General features: G+C 50.1%; 7 protein-coding genes across 7 annotated transcripts; 1 reads left to right on the forward strand and 6 right to left on the reverse strand.

The window, feature by feature from the left end:
* Positions 1-406: 406 nt before the first annotated feature.
* LTR84_012024 (uncharacterized protein) lies at positions 407-1,235 on the reverse strand (the record flags this gene model as incomplete). The annotated part of the gene is made up of 2 exons (XM_064855549.1): positions 407-1,050; positions 1,106-1,235. The coding sequence occupies 2 exons, from the start codon at positions 1,233-1,235 to the stop codon at positions 407-409; spliced, it is 774 nt and encodes a 257-aa protein (XP_064699800.1).
* Positions 1,236-1,671: 436 nt separating this feature from the next.
* LTR84_012025 (uncharacterized protein) lies at positions 1,672-3,093 on the reverse strand (the record flags this gene model as incomplete). Its single annotated transcript, XM_064855550.1, has 1 exon — positions 1,672-3,093. One exon carries the CDS (start codon positions 3,091-3,093, stop codon positions 1,672-1,674), a length of 1,422 nt encoding a protein of 473 aa, XP_064699801.1.
* An 841-nt stretch (positions 3,094-3,934) lies between these two features.
* Positions 3,935-5,038, forward strand: LTR84_012026 (uncharacterized protein; the record flags this gene model as incomplete). Its single annotated transcript, XM_064855551.1, has 2 exons — positions 3,935-3,993; positions 4,048-5,038. The coding sequence occupies 2 exons, from the start codon at positions 3,935-3,937 to the stop codon at positions 5,036-5,038; spliced, it is 1,050 nt and encodes a 349-aa protein (XP_064699802.1).
* Positions 5,039-5,604: 566 nt separating this feature from the next.
* On the reverse strand, positions 5,605-6,479 carry LTR84_012027 (uncharacterized protein; the record flags this gene model as incomplete). Its single annotated transcript, XM_064855552.1, has 2 exons — positions 5,605-6,251; positions 6,302-6,479. 2 exons carry the CDS (start codon positions 6,477-6,479, stop codon positions 5,605-5,607), a joined length of 825 nt encoding a protein of 274 aa, XP_064699803.1.
* A 1,472-nt stretch (positions 6,480-7,951) lies between these two features.
* On the reverse strand, positions 7,952-8,903 carry LTR84_012028 (uncharacterized protein; the record flags this gene model as incomplete). The annotated part of the gene is made up of 3 exons (XM_064855553.1): positions 7,952-8,200; positions 8,246-8,407; positions 8,466-8,903. The coding sequence occupies 3 exons, from the start codon at positions 8,901-8,903 to the stop codon at positions 7,952-7,954; spliced, it is 849 nt and encodes a 282-aa protein (XP_064699804.1).
* A 2,317-nt stretch (positions 8,904-11,220) lies between these two features.
* Positions 11,221-12,465, reverse strand: LTR84_012029 (uncharacterized protein; the record flags this gene model as incomplete). The annotated part of the gene is made up of 1 exon (XM_064855554.1): positions 11,221-12,465. One exon carries the CDS (start codon positions 12,463-12,465, stop codon positions 11,221-11,223), a length of 1,245 nt encoding a protein of 414 aa, XP_064699805.1.
* Positions 12,466-14,058: 1,593 nt separating this feature from the next.
* LTR84_012030 (uncharacterized protein) lies at positions 14,059-17,453 on the reverse strand (the record flags this gene model as incomplete). The annotated part of the gene is made up of 3 exons (XM_064855555.1): positions 14,059-14,218; positions 14,271-15,352; positions 15,402-17,453. 3 exons carry the CDS (start codon positions 17,451-17,453, stop codon positions 14,059-14,061), a joined length of 3,294 nt encoding a protein of 1,097 aa, XP_064699806.1.
* Between the last annotated feature and the right edge of the window lie 1,664 nt (positions 17,454-19,117).

Genomic DNA, 19,117 nt, shown 5'->3' on the forward strand with positions numbered 1-19,117 from the left:
AATTCCGACTTATCATGCGCCCCGTGGAGAAATTCGGTGGTGATGGGCCATGTACCGACAAGTGGACTTGAGCAGTGATTCATTGCTCCGGACTATATGGCTCGTATAAGGTACAAAAAATGGATCAGTGTCTTCAGGAGCTGCAGTTCTATTCCTGCATTCTTGCAATCCATATTTTCCACCTCCATCTTCGGCGCTGCGGAGGCCATGAATATAGCTGCATTAAAGAAGTGAAAGCTATTACATAACATTGATAGGTACCTGATTGTATGTGCTCTACAGTACCTGTTCTCACCATCAGACGCTACTTCCTCCACTTACATAGTCTATTCTGAAATTCACCATATCTCTGCAACGCTAAGGCGGTCGACATGCAATCCTCTGAAACTCCTAGCTAGGTTCTTTGTTAAACAATTGCTACATCCATGCAGGACGTGTACGTCTGTTCCAGGATGGTGGGTGAGGTCCCTGCATTTCCAGGCACGTACGTAGGCCAGTCCCAAACCCAGTACAGAGATAATACAGTGCCAGCTGGGAAGGGGTTTCCGAACTCATCGTCGAGAGAGATCATCGTGCCACACCAGCGATTCGGAGTTTCTGTGATGGACGGTCCGGGACCAAAAACGTCATTCCTATTGGTAGCAATCTCACTGTGGCGGGTTGGATCAAACTGGAAACAGCGGCCGTCGTCGAATGATGTTGTGTTGAGAAGGAATCCCCGTTGATCGCCCCCTGTTCCATCAGGGGTCCACTGACCGTGTATGGCGGTGAACTTGTCATTGTCCTGGGGTTGTGTCGTAGCGTACACGAAGACCTGACCTGAGCTTGGTTTATTGGGAGGAATACTTGGTTGAGTGATGTGACCGTTCTCCAGATAACGAAGGAGTACTCTATCACCTTGCTGAGCATTCAGCACGGCCCCATTGGTCTGGTTACCTTTCACCTGGGTGGGCTTGCACATCCAATCAGAATCCTGGAAAGTTAATGATGGGGCTTGTGGCAAGAGATTAGTATTGTCGTCATCAATAAAATTGGGCGCAATCCGGGGCACTGTGAATGAACATCTGGTCAGTCTATGGCCGTGTTGGAAAATGACGCCACTGACCGTAGCCTCGTATAAATCCCGGGTCACCAGTGGGTTGACCATCCTGGTCGACCAAGGAAAGCTGCTCAATCCAGGTATGGCAGCTAATCTGGCCCAGGATACCAAAAACCACAATGATTTTGAAGAACATGGTTGTTATTTTGCGGTGGTTTTGGTAGCACATACACTTCTCTCGTGCAGGCTTTAAAGCATATTCCTCAATGCTAATTTTAGAAGCATCGGTCCCGACCTTTTTTTATCCTCCTGTTTACTATAAATATCGCAAGGCTAGTCGAGGGTGGATTCACGACCCTGAACTGCCATCAAAGATCTAGGTTCTGAAGCATATGAAAAAGCTCGTCAAGGAACCGCATTTCACGTCCAGCAGGCACAAGTTTTCCAGAACAACTGTTATCCATCTTTGCCGATGCTCATACACAAACTGGGAGGAGCTCGCTTTTCACCCTCGTCGACAATAACTGTGAAGAGCACAAGATGCATGCAACAGTAAGATATTCCGGCCGCCACGGTAAGGACGGCATGAATTTCCAACCAGATTTCGGGGTGTCTGAATCCAAGCAAAAGTCCTACTCACTGAAGCTCTTCTCAAAGAATGATAGCGCCAACTGAGCCGCGAGGCCTGAAAATTGCGTTTCTATGGTGCGACCACGCCCGCCCTGGCTGTGATTTACGTGCTTAATGCCCCAATAACCTCCGAATGCGCCTTTGTTGTCTATCGTAGAGCGAGCAGCTGCGGCGTTTGTCCTTATCCAAGGCGTATATTGTCGACATTGGTCTACATGCCAGGCTCGAATTTCGCGAGTCGCATCTCCCGAAATCGCCCGGCAGTAACGCTGGACTTCGAGGAAGACCACACCCTTGAAAGCTTGCATGTCCTGTGAACAGTTACCAGGTCGATCGCAGTTCTCTTCTAGAATGCCATCCCAACCGAGATTTCCAGAAATGGTAGCGTCAATTAAGTTTTGTATCGCGTGATGGCCGTTGCGGAGGAATTCACCTTTGCCTGTAGCTTGAGTCAAGAAGTAGAGCGCCCGGAGGCCAGCAACCTGGTTGTAGGTGAAAACCGCCTCACCCCGGACGTCGCAGACCACAGTGGGCGATGTGTCAGGGGAGAACTGTTTGAAACGCGGTCTGATTCCATCAACGTATAGTGAGTCCTCGGTGAGAAGGTCGGTTTGGTCCATCCAGTTGATGCCCTTGGTGGCTCTTCCCAGCAAGGCGACATCTGCGAACTGGAAAAGACGTAGGTGGCCCCTCGAGCCCCCAAATAATGGACGGATGATTTTCCCCAAAACTCGAAGACCATGGACCGCGATCTCGATCACGCCCACAGGGAAAACGGCACCATCGTAAGCGTTGTATATCTGCGCATTGTTCCCATTGTAGAGATGATTGGTGATGGTGTTCTTGTATATCTCTCGAACGCCGAGTGAGGGCCAGACAAACCGCCGACGAGTACGAACATACCACTCAGCTCCTCCGTGACAGAGCTCTGCGGTCCAAGATTCAATCATCAGATCGTGGAGAAATGCCGCCCGGAACGCAAGGCGACCTCGCAGAATTGGAAGTCGCGCCGAAGAACTAGTGTCGGGGTATCGCTTTTCGTATTCGTGGGTATACTCGAGGATCTCAAGCAATAGGGCCACCGTCCATCCAAAGTCATCGTTTGCTTGTGTCAGGTACTGAATGAGTGTCCATGCGCTCAATGATCGAGAAACGACATGCGCAAAGATTTCGTTTACTTTGCTGTGATTTGCAACTTCGCCCTGCGATGATAGATAACTGACCATTAGCCGACTTAAGACATCTCCAGTCCAACTGCTCGCGCCCTTCCAACCACCTTTGGCCCAATAGGCCAAGATAAAGTCGTCGAAGCGTTCTTCGACCCATAGTGTCTGTTCAATTCCACTTTCAGTGTTTGGTTGAACTAATGCTACGATGCAGATAGTGATGGATAGCAAGTGTGGCCAGATGCGATGTAGGTGCATGGTGGATGGACATTGACGCACCAAGATGGCGGGGGAATCAAGGGGATTTTATAGGTGGTAGGGTGCACCGAGATCTTTCCATACCAAATACTCCCATTATTGCTAATTTTCTCTGACAGAGAATGGATGTTACAGCACCCTGCATCTTCCCTCATTCGCCTTCTCCGACTGGTGAAGTCACTAAAAGGCGGAGCGCGCTGGTGGGCCCGTAGAATGCTGTGATTTGGATACTAGAGCACGACGTCTCAGTGGGTGTGAAGAAAATCTATTTAATCGCCGATCTGGGTCTTCTGCGGGCTCCGCGTTCAAAACAGTGGTCCGTTATGAATATTTTCACACTGTTATCGACGTCCGTGTGGACGCTGTCTACGAACCCAAACCCCCCGAAGTTTCACCACCACTACTTGTATTTTCTGGCCATCAATGGTGCCATGGGTACGATACCGAGTGTGCCTTGGTCAATCAATCTACTGATCATGTTTTAGATAACTCATTTTTCGTGTTCTCTGGAATGGCTCTCGCAGCTGGTGGACCCGCGTCGCTACTTATATCTGAGGTCCTCGCCCAAATTGTCACTTATTGCGCCACAGAGTCTCTATCGGAGATGAATTCTTTCCAACCAGCAGGGTCATTCATCAATTTCACATATCTCTACCTCGATCCCGCCTGGTCCTTTGCGGTCGGATGGATCTATGCAATTCGTTCGATGATCTCAATATCATTTGCGGTAGCCTCTACCGCGAGGTTACTCAACGTATACCTTCCATCGTTGGGAATTAGCACATGGGTCGGTATTTTACTGAGTTGTATTTTGGTCTTCATGTTTGTCCAAACGAAAATTATGGCTCAGTTAGCGGCAATTGCAGGTGTTACCAAGGCACTTGGTTTACTTGGGTTCACGTAAGATCATACGTTCCCAGTTTCTACTTTTGTGAGTTGACAGTTGGGTTTCAGAACTTTGGGTATCATTACGTCCACATCCAGTCGTTCACACCAAGGTCGTGAGGGATACAATAACTGGGTTAAACCCGGTGCTTTCAACAACGGAGTCTTCGGCTGGGCGAGTGTCGTCGTGTTCTCCGCTTCAAGGTCGAGTGGGCTTGATCTGATGAGTTTGGGAGCCTTAGAGTCCACGAGATCGCCGGAAGGTGTCTCAATGGCCGCCAAATACTCATTTTGGACTCTGACCGCCCTGCGTCTTTTATCGGCGCTCGCCACCGGCCTTGAAGCACCATACACGGACCTCCGACTTATCAGTGCCTCCAATTACCCCGACGCTGCGGCCTCTCCCATCAGCATTGTTATGGTTGACCGAAATACTCCTGAGATCGCGTTCAGGTTCTTACAAGGTCTAGTGGTTCTGACCCAGCTTTCCGTGGCTCTGTCCTTGGTATTTGGAGGCTCCAGAGCGATCACATCCCTTGCTTGGCAAAACCAGGCGCCCAAGTTTTGCACCCTGCGCGACCGGAGCGGTCGTCCCGTCATGAGCCTGGGGATCGCCGCTATCGTCGCCCTGCTCGGATTCATCTCGACTTCAGACCTCTTTCCAGTTCTATATGCATGGCTTATAGGAGTTGGCGGACCTGCTGCCTTGTTCGTTCAAACATCTATATTTGTGGCGCATATCCGGTTTCGAAATGGGCTGCGAAAGCAAGGCCACAGCCTCTCTAGCCTCAGCCATCGATACTTACTAGCACTGGTAAGGTCCTGGATGGGCATTTTCTTTAACCTCCTGGTGTTTGCGTGCCAAATCTGGACGGGCATTGGCCCCATGGGATTTTCTGAAATGCTCTCGGAAAAGGTTATCGGTAGTGAATTTGCGACATACATTTACATTCCGGCTGTAATCGTCTTGTATGGCGTTTACAAGTTATGGTGTCCAACCCGATGGCGACGAAGTCTAGAGATGGAATTTACCGTTGACCGTGCAACGTCAAATGGATGAGATTGCAAAGTATGTACGATAACAACTGAGTTGCGGATCCAAATTATTTTTGATATATTGGTTGGGTATCTCGTAGTCTGGCCAATGGTCATGATAAAGGGGACGTGTGGATTCCGAGTCACCCCTGTAGTTCGCCCGTCTAATGACGAAAAGTGTCGCGGTACTGGAATTAACCTACTCAACCTTATTTCAATGACTAGGTTTCATTGGCTGCTTGGGTTCCGAGCTTAACCAATTCAGTAATTTGAGTAAAACTTAACTGAAGCCCTGCATCCAAGCCACTTGTCTTGGTAGCTTACTGTGTGCCTTCTACGGTGCTCATTAGGCTACGAGGGTGCTTGCGGTTTCAAAGCTCCGGTGATTTGAATTGATACTGTAAGTGTTATTTACAAATCCGGCTACGGATCTACACCAATGCGCGAGTGATGAAGGAGGCATACAATATACGAGGAATTCATTGGTGAGGACTAATTGATGATTTGTATACACTCCTTTGTACAACATTCGTCATTGTCGTAGCCTGACAGCGTCCATTCCACTTTCGTACCCGGCTTCTTCTCATTCGCTCATTCCCATGGGAGACGGGTGCTCTCACGTCGTTGAAACTCAAGAACGGGGCCGAACTTTTCTGCGGTGAAACAATCTCTCAACTCATAGGAAGTTCCGTCATGTTCCTCTCCGTTGCTGGCCAATGGCGATGGCTCATTGACCAGAGCAAGTCGAACTTTGGCCAGCCAGATGGTCCGTGCTAAACAGACGGTAAGAGCCCTCTCCACAAGTTCTTTGGCAGGACATGCCCTCCGTCCCAAGGAAAATGGGTAAAATCCCCCTGGACCCTGAGGAGGTTGGAGTCCTCTCGTGTCCGGAAATCGCCGAGGATCGAACCTGGAAGGCTGGTCGAAATGTTTGGCAGAGCGATGCATGGCGTAATGGCACACACCAACCTCATACCCACGTGGGACCAGGTGTCCATCAATGATGACATCTTCAGTGAGAAGTCTCCATGGACAGCCTAGGATCGGCGAATCAAGTCGCAAGGATTCATTGATCACTTGGAACAATCGGGTGCAATTGTCCAGCTTTTCGCCGGGAACGATGTCTTCGTAAGCGCTAAAATTGTCCCGAACCTCTTGCGCGACGGAGTCTTGCCATTCCCGATCAATGGAGAGCCAATGAAGTGTGCTCGCAATCGTAACGGACATGGTATCACCACCTGGTCAGTTAGACCAGCCGAAACGAGACAACAAGATAGATCACATTTACCAGATCGGGTGAGAGACTTGAGCTCTTTCCTAATGTCTGATTTAGAATATCCCTGCTTGCTCATTGGGTCTCTGGCAGACAGAAGGGCGGTGTAGAACTCCTTTTTTGAAAGATCCGTCTCTAGACCTTGAATCAGTTCGGCAGCCAGGGTCTCGAAGTGTCGTGATTCCTCGGCCATTCTAGGGAAGAGCCAGTCACGCACACGGAACCAGGTGCAAAACTTCGACGTAAAAAGCTCTGGCCACGCGAAATGTAGATACATATAGCGGTTGCTGTCGAGAAACGCCGATACTAACCACCGGTATTGGGGTCGCCGCATTAGGTCCAGGTTTTTAGAGTAGATGGTCGTCATCATTACATCTAGTGTGAAGAAAGAGCCTGATGTCTTAGCGAGACTCTCAATCATGAGGCGAGGAAATCTCACTTGCTTGGCCCACATCTATTGGGTCAGACCAAGAATCGGCGAGTTGATTAGAGCCTCTGTGCGCCAATAGCGTCTGGCAGAAGACATCTGTAACGGCAGCCAATCTCTCCTCGAGTGCAGTTAAGGTATTGCGGCTGAATGCAGGCGCAAGGAGCCTTCTGAGGCGAAAAGCATCTTTCGGATCAGTCGTTGTGAAAGTGATACGATCCTCGCTCTGAAAGGGGTGGTGTTGATCATAGGCACCGCTCTTGTGAGCCGATGGCTCCATGTAGATGGCTGCCTGATCAGACTATACTTTCCAACGATGAAGGTAAGACATACCTCGGTAAGCCTTCTCAGATCTGAAGCAGAGGCGTTTGCGACCATATCTAATCACATCTCCTAGGCAAAGTAGTCAGCGACATGGATAATGGCCCAGGTGCGAATTACCATAGTATTCATGATGTTTCCAGATGTCAAGGTGTATATCTTTCTTGAAGGCATGGTAGAGGTTGTGAATCGATGAAATCCGCGCCAGGAAAGGGCCCGGGTAGCTGGATAGCGGGCTAAGGAACAGTTCGTAGTGAACGAGGAGCGCAAGGTAGAGCAGAGCGAAGGCTGTTGGGATCGAGGTCGCAAAGAGGAGCGTCTGGAAGGAAATTGCGAACATGTTGCTGAAGCTGAAGCCCGGCTGGTTGTTTAGTCGAAAGCCCGGGCCGCAGCTCAAAACACAAAAACCCTTCTTCTTATAGTCTGCATTTATATGGGTGGATCCCGACGCCCTCGCTCCACCCGGGACACACTCCAAAACTACGGTGTGCTTATTATCCCTGACATGATCAAGGTAACTCGTGAACCTATCAATGAGATCTAGGTGTTACTCTGGGAATGGCTGGGTTACTGACCACGCTGTCTCTCTTCCACAAGCGGGGCTCAAGAATGTACCTTAACCCCAGCGGCCTGTTCCAATCGTTGATAGATCCACGCTGCGTAGGTCATACGACTGCGGCAGCGTTATCCCATTGTTCAGTGCACAACATACACTGTTTTGAACTCGCCCAAATGGATAACTCGATGTAATCGAGATCTACGTAGTCCGAGCTCCGAGCCACTTCGCTGCTGAATTCTATTTATGCAGCTCAGCAAAATCATTAATAAACCCGATCATTGTCCTTTTCGCGTTCACTTTGAGGACACAACAAGGTATCGGGATCCTGTATGGTGGACTTGCCCTGGACTTGGTGCTCCTATAACCACCTCGCAAAATTCTCGTCAGCAAATGTACGAAAGCTCTGCGGTGCACGGCCCGTGATTCGGAAGAATTCATCGCCTAAGGGAGCCTCTGAGCCGTCTCCAATGTCATTCTCCAATGCTGCGAGAGTTTGAGCATACTCGACCGGCATGCCAACCTGGACGTACTTGGCTCCTAAGTTGGCGACAGTTATCCTCTCATGTTTGACTCGCCGACCTGATTTTTCTGAGATGATAGCTGCGACCTGGGTGATATTAGTGTGGTCTACGGTTTTTTGGGGTCACCCTACCTCGTCGTATGAAAGAAGCTCTGGACCCTGCAGAATGTGGTCTGTGTCCGAGGACTTTTCCGCTGTGAGTAGGTGAAAAGCGGCCATAGCGATATCCTTGGCAGAGATGAAAGCCACCTTTCCATCTCTGGTTGCCGAGTATATTTTACCCTCCTGGACTATCTGATCGTGGTTATATAGATCGGTAAAATTTTCTGATCCGAAATGAGCATTAACTCACATAGTTCTCATCTAGAGTGCGGTGGTTCGGCATACCTTGGAACCAGGAAGGCCTCAAAACACTATATTCGACCTCTAAGGTGCAGAGGTACTCATGGACCTTGCCGAAAAAGGGACCGCCCGCTGCAATGGCACTCGAGCTCAATAACACAAATCTTTTGGCACCCCTTTGGCGAGCATGGTCGATAAATCTCTTCATGGGAGTCAAACAGTCTGGTACCTCCGGGGCAACCATATAGATAGCCCTAATGCGATCCATGCTGGGGGCTATCACGTTATCGTATGTACTCTCATCGAGCCAGTCGAATCGTAGATGCTGAAATGAACCGCTTTCCGTGGGGTTGCGAGAAGCAACCACGAAAGAAATGTTATGCTGCTCGAGCAAGATTGCGAGGTGAGTCGCTGTCTTGCCCCTTCCACCTAGGACGAGGATGCTCATTGTAATTCTAAGTTGCCAGGCTGAACTGTGTTGGTAAAGTTCCTTCCACCGGCCAGAGTTGACTAATTCGAGTACAAGGTCGTGCGGTCTCTGGATTGTTGTGTACTCCTGTGGATTACCTTTGTTCGGGACAGAATCATTTATAATCGACATTCCGGCGTGGTGGAATACCCCGCATAGTGAATATGCCAATGATACATTGACTGTCACCGTGACTGGATTACCACATGTTACTGTATTGACCTATCCGAATACATCTGTATGTTTGACAGCCATGACAATACAATCCATATCAATGTTGCTCATAGATACCAAGATTTGATGTTTGCATACTCACCGCCAGTTACACACATTGATAAATCTGCCGTGGAGGCTATCAAGCGGCACGATGCCGTGGATACGCAAGCACTGCGCATATATACAGACGGCAGTGGCATCGATGGCCACGTCGGTGCCGCTGCGATTGCTCTCACTTTACCGGTCAGGGAGGTTCTGCCAACAAGAACTGAATATATGGGTACTACGAATACGTCGACCGTGTATGCAGCCGAGCTCCGAGGAATTGAGCTAGCACTTCAAATGGCGCTCGAGATCGAAGCGAAGACAAACACGCCCGGCAAATGCATCATCTTTACGGATAATCAGGCGGCCATTCAAGCCATGGGCAACCCCAAGTGCCCTTCGGGACAATACATCCTGGTGCGCGCAATAGGTCTTCTAGACCAAATCCGAAATCGAGGATGGGACATCCAAATCTTTTGGATTCCTGCACATCTCGGCATACCAGGCAATGAAAAGGCCGATCGTACAGCCAAGGAAGCTGCAACAAGGCACGGCAGGAGTCACAGTCTGGAGCCACCTGGGCACTCACCAGAACCCACCCTCACATTGACAGCCACCACGAAAACAACCATTCGACAGAAGATGAAGGCCGAATGGGAAAAGTCCTGGGAAGTCGCTAAACATGGCCGCGAGCTCTACCGGCTCGGAGTCCGTCCAGGAAACGCGCTTTTAACACCACATGTAGGTACACACCGGGCAATTAGCTCGGTCATGACGCAGATGCGGAGCGGCAAGATCGGCATGCGCGGCTATCTGCACGCCATCAACAAAGCCGACACCGATCAATGCGACTGCGGCTATGGCCGCCAAACAGTACGACACATCCTCCTGGAGTGCCGAAACTGGTGCGACGAGCGGCAAAGAATGTGGGCAGGCCTAACTCCATGCGGAGACATCAAGCAGGTTCTCTGCAGCTCACCTATCGCTGTCCGTGCAGCAAAGATGATGATTAGGACGGGACTGCTGGAACAATTCCGAGCAGTGCCGTCTACGGTTTTCGCATACACTTAAGCATAGACGAGTGTTTCTTATCAGACAGAAGTCGAGGAAGGTCAGGAAAACTTGAAGCTCAGAGCTGGGAGACAAGTGTGATGATATTAGGAACTACCTACGAGGGTACGGAAGTTATTTATAGTCATAGCCAGTGCCCTCGGGCACTGACTAGTGCAGCAACTGCCTGGTAGGCAGTTGCCACTAGTCGCGATGCTGCCTGCAGCGAGCATCACGTGACCTGGGATCCAACTGGAAAGGCCGGACAAGATACACGGAAACGGGGCATTCATTAAGGCCATAAGTACAGGTCAGAGTCCACGACGAGGGTAGATACAGAAGCAGTTCTGGCGGAACGGCTTGTCGTACAGAAACTCGACGGGGGCAACCACCTGTATTTATAGACGTACGCTGCATAGCTACTGTAGAGTGGCTGGGACAGACTATGACGTAATCAAATCAAATCAAAATACTCAGATTTCACGAGCGTCAACAAATCATCTTTCTTATACTGTATCACATCTTATTTCGACTTCAACACTAGAAAAGCTTTTCTTGAGATAGTGTCTCCTTATGTAGTATCTACACCATCCTCTCACGATTCCTTGCTGGAGTTCCTTGGCATGCAGTGCCTAGCATACAAGTTTGATATCTACGCCTGCTCCCAGATCTAAGAGCATCTGCAATATCTTTCCGTCACCATCGACCTATCATAACTCATATATTTCTTCCTGGAAGAAGACCCTGAAGAAATTTAAGTTCAAACCGCCTTCGATGATGCGGTACCGCAGGTGTTGACGAATTCTCATCTCTAGCTTGCGATAGATGGGCAAGAAGCCGCTCTGATGCCTTTGTGTCAGGATGTCCTCCCCGAGCTTACTCTTCTGTAGTCTCACCACCTCCTCTGTAAGTTGTAGTGCCTCAATTCGTCGCCCGGCCTCACCGTACCCAATCCCTATATTACATTGCACAACCGAAAAAGCAGTCAAGCACCCTGGATCCTTCTCCTCTTCACATCGATCTTCTTGCTGTCTTCAACTCCATCTCGGTACGCACCCTTGTTCCTGATTGTGTATTCTCTGCGTCTACCTTTGTGAAGCTTCCTGTTCTGCGCCTTCAGGTACTCCGTTGCAACCTTCTCGGCGGATTGACGAAATCGCACCAGGGCCTGCCATGAATTCCAGGGATTGACCGTGAGCTGACCTTCCCTGTCGTGGTCAACCACAATCGTCAAGATTTCAGGGACATGACGGGGTGCCATCCGGTGAAGTTGCTCTTCAAAGTCAGTGTCCAGGTCAAGTGGCTCCTCTTCCTGCTCCTTAGAAGTTACTTCAGCCTCAGCTTCGGCCTCGTCACTGACACTTGTTTGATCTTGGAAGTCGCCATCGTCAGTAATATTTCCCTGCTCTCTTGCCGTATCGTAGGAGTCATTATCACTATCGTCTAGCTTGATTGCCAGCTCGTCGTCGTTCTCACGGCACGGTGAGAGCCTGGCGTTGAGCAATGTGTATGAGGTCGCATTCTGACCAGGATGAGAAACCTCTGCAGCATGGGGACTGCGTTCTTCTCGTTGACTTTGCTCACCTCGTCCTCCTGCCCCGTCCGAATGTTTCGCCTCCTCACTCTTCTCCTTCCGGGCAATCTTCAGCAGGCCTCCGCCAACGCCTAGGCAATAGCTATGCCTTGCATTTTTGCCAGTTTTGCTCCGGGCCCATTCAAGTGTCAGATTATGAGCCATTTCAAAGGCCATTGCTGCGCCGACCGTGTTCGCAGAGATCCCGTAAAAGGTCCATTCAATGGAGGTTCGACGATGGGTGGAATAGCTCCGGCAGTCGAATAAGGTAGTAATCGCGGAGACAATCTCCAGAACCCAAGTTTGGGAGATCACATTTGCTTCACCACCCTTAGTGCTCGTAATATCCACGACGGACTGCCCTCCTAGAGCTGCGTAGTCGTCATTGTTAGTAGTCTGGTCTAGAAGATCGGCCTGCGTGACGTTGTATTGAGCCATCAGGCGACTTGCCTTACGCCATGCGGCTTGGGCTTCCGATTCTGGCGTGTTTGCATGCTCCGCTCGCTGGAGACACTTCTTGATGCGGTCAAGTATTCGCTGCTCATAGCTCGAGCTTTCGTCACTACCCGCTTGGCCCTGAATAGCCAGCACTTGCACTTTTGCAGTTTGTGAGGGAGGAGGGTTGAGCTTCTTTCTTGTGCTGTGTACACTAGGCATGTTGCGCTTGTCGTTAAACTCGTAAGAAATGTTGAAATTGACTAGATTTTCAGCAAGTCTATAGACTGCACAGCCCTTTTCGCCCACAAAGGGCATACAAAATAGCACTAAGGTCCTCCCGTGAGGGCACAAAGCCAACATACCGAGCGTACTATATGTACGACATAGTCTTGTACATGATTGTGGACGTGGAGCAATTATACCCCGTACTGGTGTACTGTTTTGAGCTCCTATGGTCCACTTTAGGTTCTTGAAAGAAAGGTCTGCTTCCGAAGCTGGTGTGTCCCTGACCCCACTTTAAGTTTAGGCAGCAGCAATTTCAGATAGGGTTTGGCTCGACGACTCGAACATGTGTTGGATTCCTACACTTGCAGGATGTCTGGCCAACGGCAAAGTCCCTCATCCAGGGATTCGAAAAGTATCAAAGAGTTGACGGGATTTTAGAGAAAAACAATCATGTCCAAAGTCTTTTCACGTGTTCAGCAGAACACTGGCCGTCTCACGTCCAAGAAGCATGCCTACCTCAAGATGATTCGGCTCTTTCTCGCATTGTCCCATTTTACCAGGTCAAAAGCAGTTCGAACTATGTATGGTTCCCTATATTTTGACAGGCAATGAGTCCATACGACAGTCTTCCAGAGATGAGTAGGATACGACTTGGGGGCCAATTGGGCCATGAGAGTATAATGGAATCAATACTTCGAGGAAAGGGATTTATAGGCATCGACGCGTATACCTCAGATTCTAGCCATTTTTTGGCTTCTTCCAGCGCGGAAATGATGTTCTCTGTCAAATACCGGGGAAGTGTGATATTCCGTATTGAGACTGCTCGATATAAACCATACCAGAGCTCCATAAGAGATCTGAAGTGTACGTTACCACTATTGGTATATTCCATGCCTGATCGAGACTGGAAAACGGTACATGAATCGATGCCTAAAGTGGTATGAAAGAACAAAATCTGACTGAGTGTCTATTGTATCTTATAATTGATAGTGAAAAGGAAGTCCTCGGGATGACAGCAATGGAATCGACGGAGGTTTGATTTGATTTGATTGGAACTGTCATGTGCAATGTTTACAGCACACGAGTGATAGTTCGCAAAGAAAGCAGGTGAATATCTCTGGCAAGGAGTCTTTGAGCAGATCTAAAACATCCAAAACGTTTCTTGCAGTTCCTAGTATGCCTATATCATGGAGGGCATACAACTGCAGTGTTATATATATTGCCTTTTCATTGCCCGGTACATCGTATGCTCATTTCAACTCGCCAGCCCAGATAACTTAACGTAATCGAACCCATTGTAGTGCATGCTACAGTATCTGGGCTACGAGGAAAGCTTTCCCGGACAAAAGCAACATCCCCAAACTACCACGAATATGCCAGATGTATTGAGTATAGTCAATGAACGCTGTCTTGGAGCTTGGAGTACGCATTCCGACATTGAGATCAATTGTGCCTGCTGCCAGGACGTCGGTTTTCTATGTAGCACGGCGCTACCGAATCTAAATATAGTACCCGCGGGATAGAGATCATCGCCCCATCAATGGACGCACCCACACAGACCAGCAAAGCCACATTGACAAAGACCTGTCAGCGCAATTCTTGCAAAAGTTCGAACCCGATCTCCTCGCCGCGAAGGATTCGATGGATGTTTTCAGCAAATCTTGGCAATGCTTGCCATAGGCGTGGATTGTTTGTTCTGACCATATCGACCAGTACTGGTTTGTCTGCACCCTGGAGCCTCAGAAATCTGTAAAAAAAAGTTAGCCTTCCAACAAGGTTAATTTCCCTCAAGGACTTACTTTTTCGCGGTGACATTGTAAGACGAATCGGCTGGAGACGAGATCTGGTTTGTAGGGATGAACATCCACAAGGGCCACCCGGGCCCGGCTTCAGCTTCATATGCCAGGAGCTGCGATCCCAAATTTCTGGCCACTCTTACATTTTCCCGATTTTTATCTTTCTCTTTACGTTCGCAATTCCCCGCCAGCAAATCGTAAGCATCCGAGTCTGCATGGCCCATTGATAGTGCGGAAATCTCCTCAATACTGGTGCTCGAGGCTTTTGTTGGTACAGCTTCGAAACCATCTGCCTCTTTGCGTCGTTTCGTGACTTTATAACCTTGAGCTTCGCGCCGACGCCTGTAATTCTCATGATTTTTGATTCTCTTCTGAGTTTCCCGTCGGGCTATTTTTGCTTCGCGGAAATACTTAACCAGCACTTCAAATATTCTCGCCATGTAGATTGCCGCGAGACTCTTCTGGACCCGACCAAGGAACGGACCAAGGATTTCCAAGCTTTCCCCCTCGCTGTACAGGTTTACACCTGACTGCAGCGTGCTCATTTGTGCGACCACTCTTTCGTCCGCAGTCGCCGAGTCCGACTCCATCGCGCAGATCCGTAGGGCCCGCTCAATATCGGGCCTTTCGCTGTCCAATATGTGAGCCACAAAAGCACGCTTTTGCGCCTCGGTCCTAAGATTATCTCTTGCATCGATGTACCGCTGAGTGGCCTGCTCGATACCACGAACAGGAGTGACACGGAGAGTCTCGAACAGACCCTGGAGGTCTCCTAAAACTCTATCGCATCCGACCGCGGAGGCAAGTGTTTCCAATTCCGCATGACTCAATGGTGTTTCTTGCTCGGGAGAATTCAGGATCATGTCGTTGGAAAGATTTTCGTCTGGCGAAAGCTCTGAACTCTGAGTTCTCGGGTTCGATATCCCTGAAGGAAAATTTCGAAGTGATGGACCTTGAACGACCATGCGAACATACCGTTGCCGCAGTAAATTAAAGTCATTGGGGATGTCCGTGTCCGGTCGCAAGATCGCCTCGGCTTCCCTCAGCAGAATGATACCACAATTGTGTCCATCATTCACCAGGACCTGGGGATGATGTTTAGTAACAAATCGAAAGGACTGAAGGGTCACTCACCTGAGGATGCTCCACTGTCCACGCATCTTGATCGAGCAGGTAATCTAGGAACAGATCTTCTACACTGCGGATGATAGAGTCCTCGTGCATTGAGATGACACGACGTTGGAGATCGAGGCTGACCAGGAACCAGTGATTCTTCTCCTCTAGATGCACGGGAATCAAAATGATCGTCGCCAGGCCCCAGTGAGAAGCAATCGGATCGAGTTCACCGGTGCGAAGTGCCGTACTGAATGAATGGGCGTTCACAACGTACACGTCGGGTCGTGCGTCCACCATATGAGAAAGGGTCTCCATAATGGCACTGGTATTGAGCCAGACCTGAGGCCGGAACCTGGACAACACTTCTCCCGCATCCTCTGGTGAGATGTACTTCCAGGCAATGCTGTCCCGATTTTGGATCCCAAATTCGATGTACTGGTCAATCTCCCGGTCGTGCGTCTCGCGACTTGGAGATTCCCGGATCTCGTGGTTCCGGGTCGACTTTCCCGTGCTAGGAGGCGTCAGCAGGGCTAGACTCCTGACGTTCACCGGCGTTGCCGAGCTTCCTTCGCTTCCACTTCCGATCGTGAGTCGACCGAACGCATTGCCTTCCTGTAGCGTGGGGTCGAAGGAGGCCGGGATCGCCCCTGTCGATGGGAATGCCGCTGTTGCTTCGAGCTGGGAGAGCGAAGGTTGGAATGGTGGCAGAGCAGCGCGTTCGACTCGGCTTGGTGTAGCTGGTGGATTGGAGTTATCTCCATCCGACTCAAAATCGTCAACTGGCTCATCCGAATCGCCGGATAAAGCTTCATCTGAACTTTCCTGTGTCGAGCTCACGGGTGAAATTGGTTCTCTGGAGCCGAGGCTGGAAGCTGGAAGACGGAGTGTCGCCTGCCGGGCACGTCGAAGGGTGGTGAAAGAACCGTGGTTTGAGCCTGGAGCAGGTTGTGCGACATCTTGAACGCCATTCTCAGGGCCTATGGTCGGGGAGGGCAGCCCACGACATGAAGATCCTGACGGGGAGTCTTGCTGAACAAAAAGAGTGCTATACTTACCCGACTCAAGCGATCTGGCGCTCGGTGATGTGGTCCTTTCAACAGAAGGGGCGATGATCAGGGTTTCGAGGCTGTCACCGGGTTGATCACGAAGCTCTCGTGCATGACGGAAAGGTATTTCCATATTGGCGGCCGTGATGGGTGACTGCGATTTGCATCTCACATCACCCACCTGACAGTACTGGTAGAAGGGCGGCGGACCCCAGACCTGTTCACAGCCGTTGATGGTCTCCGATATACTTGCACCCAAGCGCCATTGGTAATAGTATGTTTGATAATTCAACCTCACGGCTTCGCCCGCAACCTGCGCAAAAATGCTGAATTCGACCTCCCAGGCGTCCAAAAGGGACGGCGGGATTATCAGCTGGTGATGTCGGACAAATTGACTGCAATGGGGCGATATGTGAAGGTGGTCCACCAGTTGTCTCTCGAATTTGGTCGAGTGCATCGGTGATATGACCACCCACACCACCGGCGCTCCCGTCCAAAGGAGCGATGTCAGCTGCAGGTCCACCTCTTCCTTGTGGCAAAGACCAAAAGATGGTTGGAGGTTGAGGTGGATGGCACTTGAGTGAAGACCTGGGATGTGGTCACGGGTGGCCCGCATGCGGTCATTCGTCACGAGAGCTACAGGAGACAAGCCTAGGCTAGATCGACGATGTCGATACCATGGACTGAGGGCGACGTAGTGTTCTGTTTGACTGTCGACAGCGGAGGACATTGACAACGCACTTTCCAAAGCGGTTTGCATCGCTCCATCATTTTCCCTCGATGGCAACTGACCCAGGTTGCCATCGCCTTCTGCTTTCAGGCTGTCAACATCATCAAGCTCATGGTCTTCTACATCTTGCAATATCCCATAGAACACATTTCCTTGGCGTTGAATGCTTTGCCGTCGAACCACGTCGAAGTCGGCAGGAGATAGAGACGGCAGCGGTGGAACGGTAAGTCCGGTAGCGAGCTTCTGAAACCCATGATTTTTTTCCCAACGGGACCATCGCTCAGTCAGATCCATCGTCAGGATCGATATTGAACAATAAGCAGCCAGAAGCAGCAGTCTCAACCAGGCCATAGGCTCGAGCTTCTATAGTGTTGGGAAATAACTGTGCTTGGAGACGATACTGCTCGCAAGGCATACTTCAAGTAGAAAAGCGGTCATCTTATCATGGCCGACCTCTGTCGTGACCTCAAATAGTCGTCCATAGCTGGAAGCGTGAAGCAGGCAGTAACATCCTCTCTTGGGCGGATATACGTGATGCGGCCAAGTGGCAATCAGTGGCAGTATTGAGATCGTTGTCCGGCAAGAGTATGTTCGTGGTCGCTCTCCTCCTACCAATTGTGGCCGATGAAGGACGGTTCTTCGTACGATTCTTGATGGTAAGCTCGACCAACCTTGAGCGGCCATACTATTCAGCAGTCGAAATGACATACTATGGAACCATCCACACTAAGCATATTGGACGTGATGGTGCGTGGATATGAAAAGCGATAGTCTAGAGGAGGGGCGTCTAACCACCACTGAGGCCAGAGGCCGCCTTAGCGCGAATTTGGTGCAAATCGAGCGGCTAATCATCGATCCCCATTTGGTTGGAAATTTTCTTCACCACTGGATGAGTTTGGAAGGCAGTGCTTCATCACCTCACAAGAAATCCGCCCATTCGGTTCCCCCCTGCGGCCGGTTCGCACCATCCTTCAACTTCGCCATCTTGATCGAGCTCAGCATTGAACAAACCTGTGTAATGTTTAGGATCTTTTGGTCAGCATCCTGAACGACAGAACATTGCTAGGTTCACATGAGCAAAGCCGCCTGGGTGTGGACCGTGTTGTGTGGTTCGTTCACCAGATCACCCTCTGATGAAGACGCCCCTCCGATTGAAGTCATCAACACTCCTCACACGAGTTTGATTCTCTCGCCTGAGCCTCACAAATTCGATAAGGGATCTTCACGTTGATTGAAGACGAAAGAGTGAACTTTGTGCAGGTTGAAGGGTGCGAGAAGTCCATCTACCCACCTGGTCAAAAATTCAATGTCAGCTAATTGCCGGTACAATCCGTGGCCCCTTTGGCACCACGGGCCTAGAGCTGAGCACCCTCCGGTACGGGTCATACCTACCCTATCATAATCCCAAAATTTGTTCAACTATTCAAATTTTATCTTACTGTGGTTAGGACATGGCGCAGGCGAAAAGCTTAGATGGACTAAAAAACATGGGGCGATGGGCACTATCCTAATTTAAGTCTTAGTGTGATAAATCTAGAATAGGTCGTGCACGGCTCATCAATTCAGGCAAGTGACTTGACAGACAATGTCGGTCCCTGCATATGACTCATGCACATGGGTAGAAGCGACAGTAATCGCTGATCACCCGGAAAACCTCCCCGTGGCAAGTGAGATCGGCTTACTGGGGGGAAAATTGAGGGAGAGTCCTCATCGACCTCAGAACCCGCAGTCGCTCATCACGTGAGATTTCAGCAGATTTCGGCACCTGAACTGCCAGATGGCGATGCTGCGATGCTGACTTCTGGGAGGTCCCCTGGGTCGAGCGCAGAAGTAGATTTTGCTCGCCAGGTGGGAAATTGAGGGATTTTCGAGGGGGAAGTTCTGGGAGGCACCTCATCGACCTCAGAACCCGCAGTCGCTCATCACGTGAGATTTCAGCAGATTTCGGCACCTGAACT

The sequence above is a fragment of the Exophiala bonariae genome, assembly GCF_035927105.1.
Source record: "Exophiala bonariae strain CCFEE 5792 chromosome Unknown scaffold_69, whole genome shotgun sequence".
Classification (NCBI taxonomy): Eukaryota; Fungi; Ascomycota; class Eurotiomycetes; order Chaetothyriales; family Herpotrichiellaceae; genus Exophiala; species Exophiala bonariae.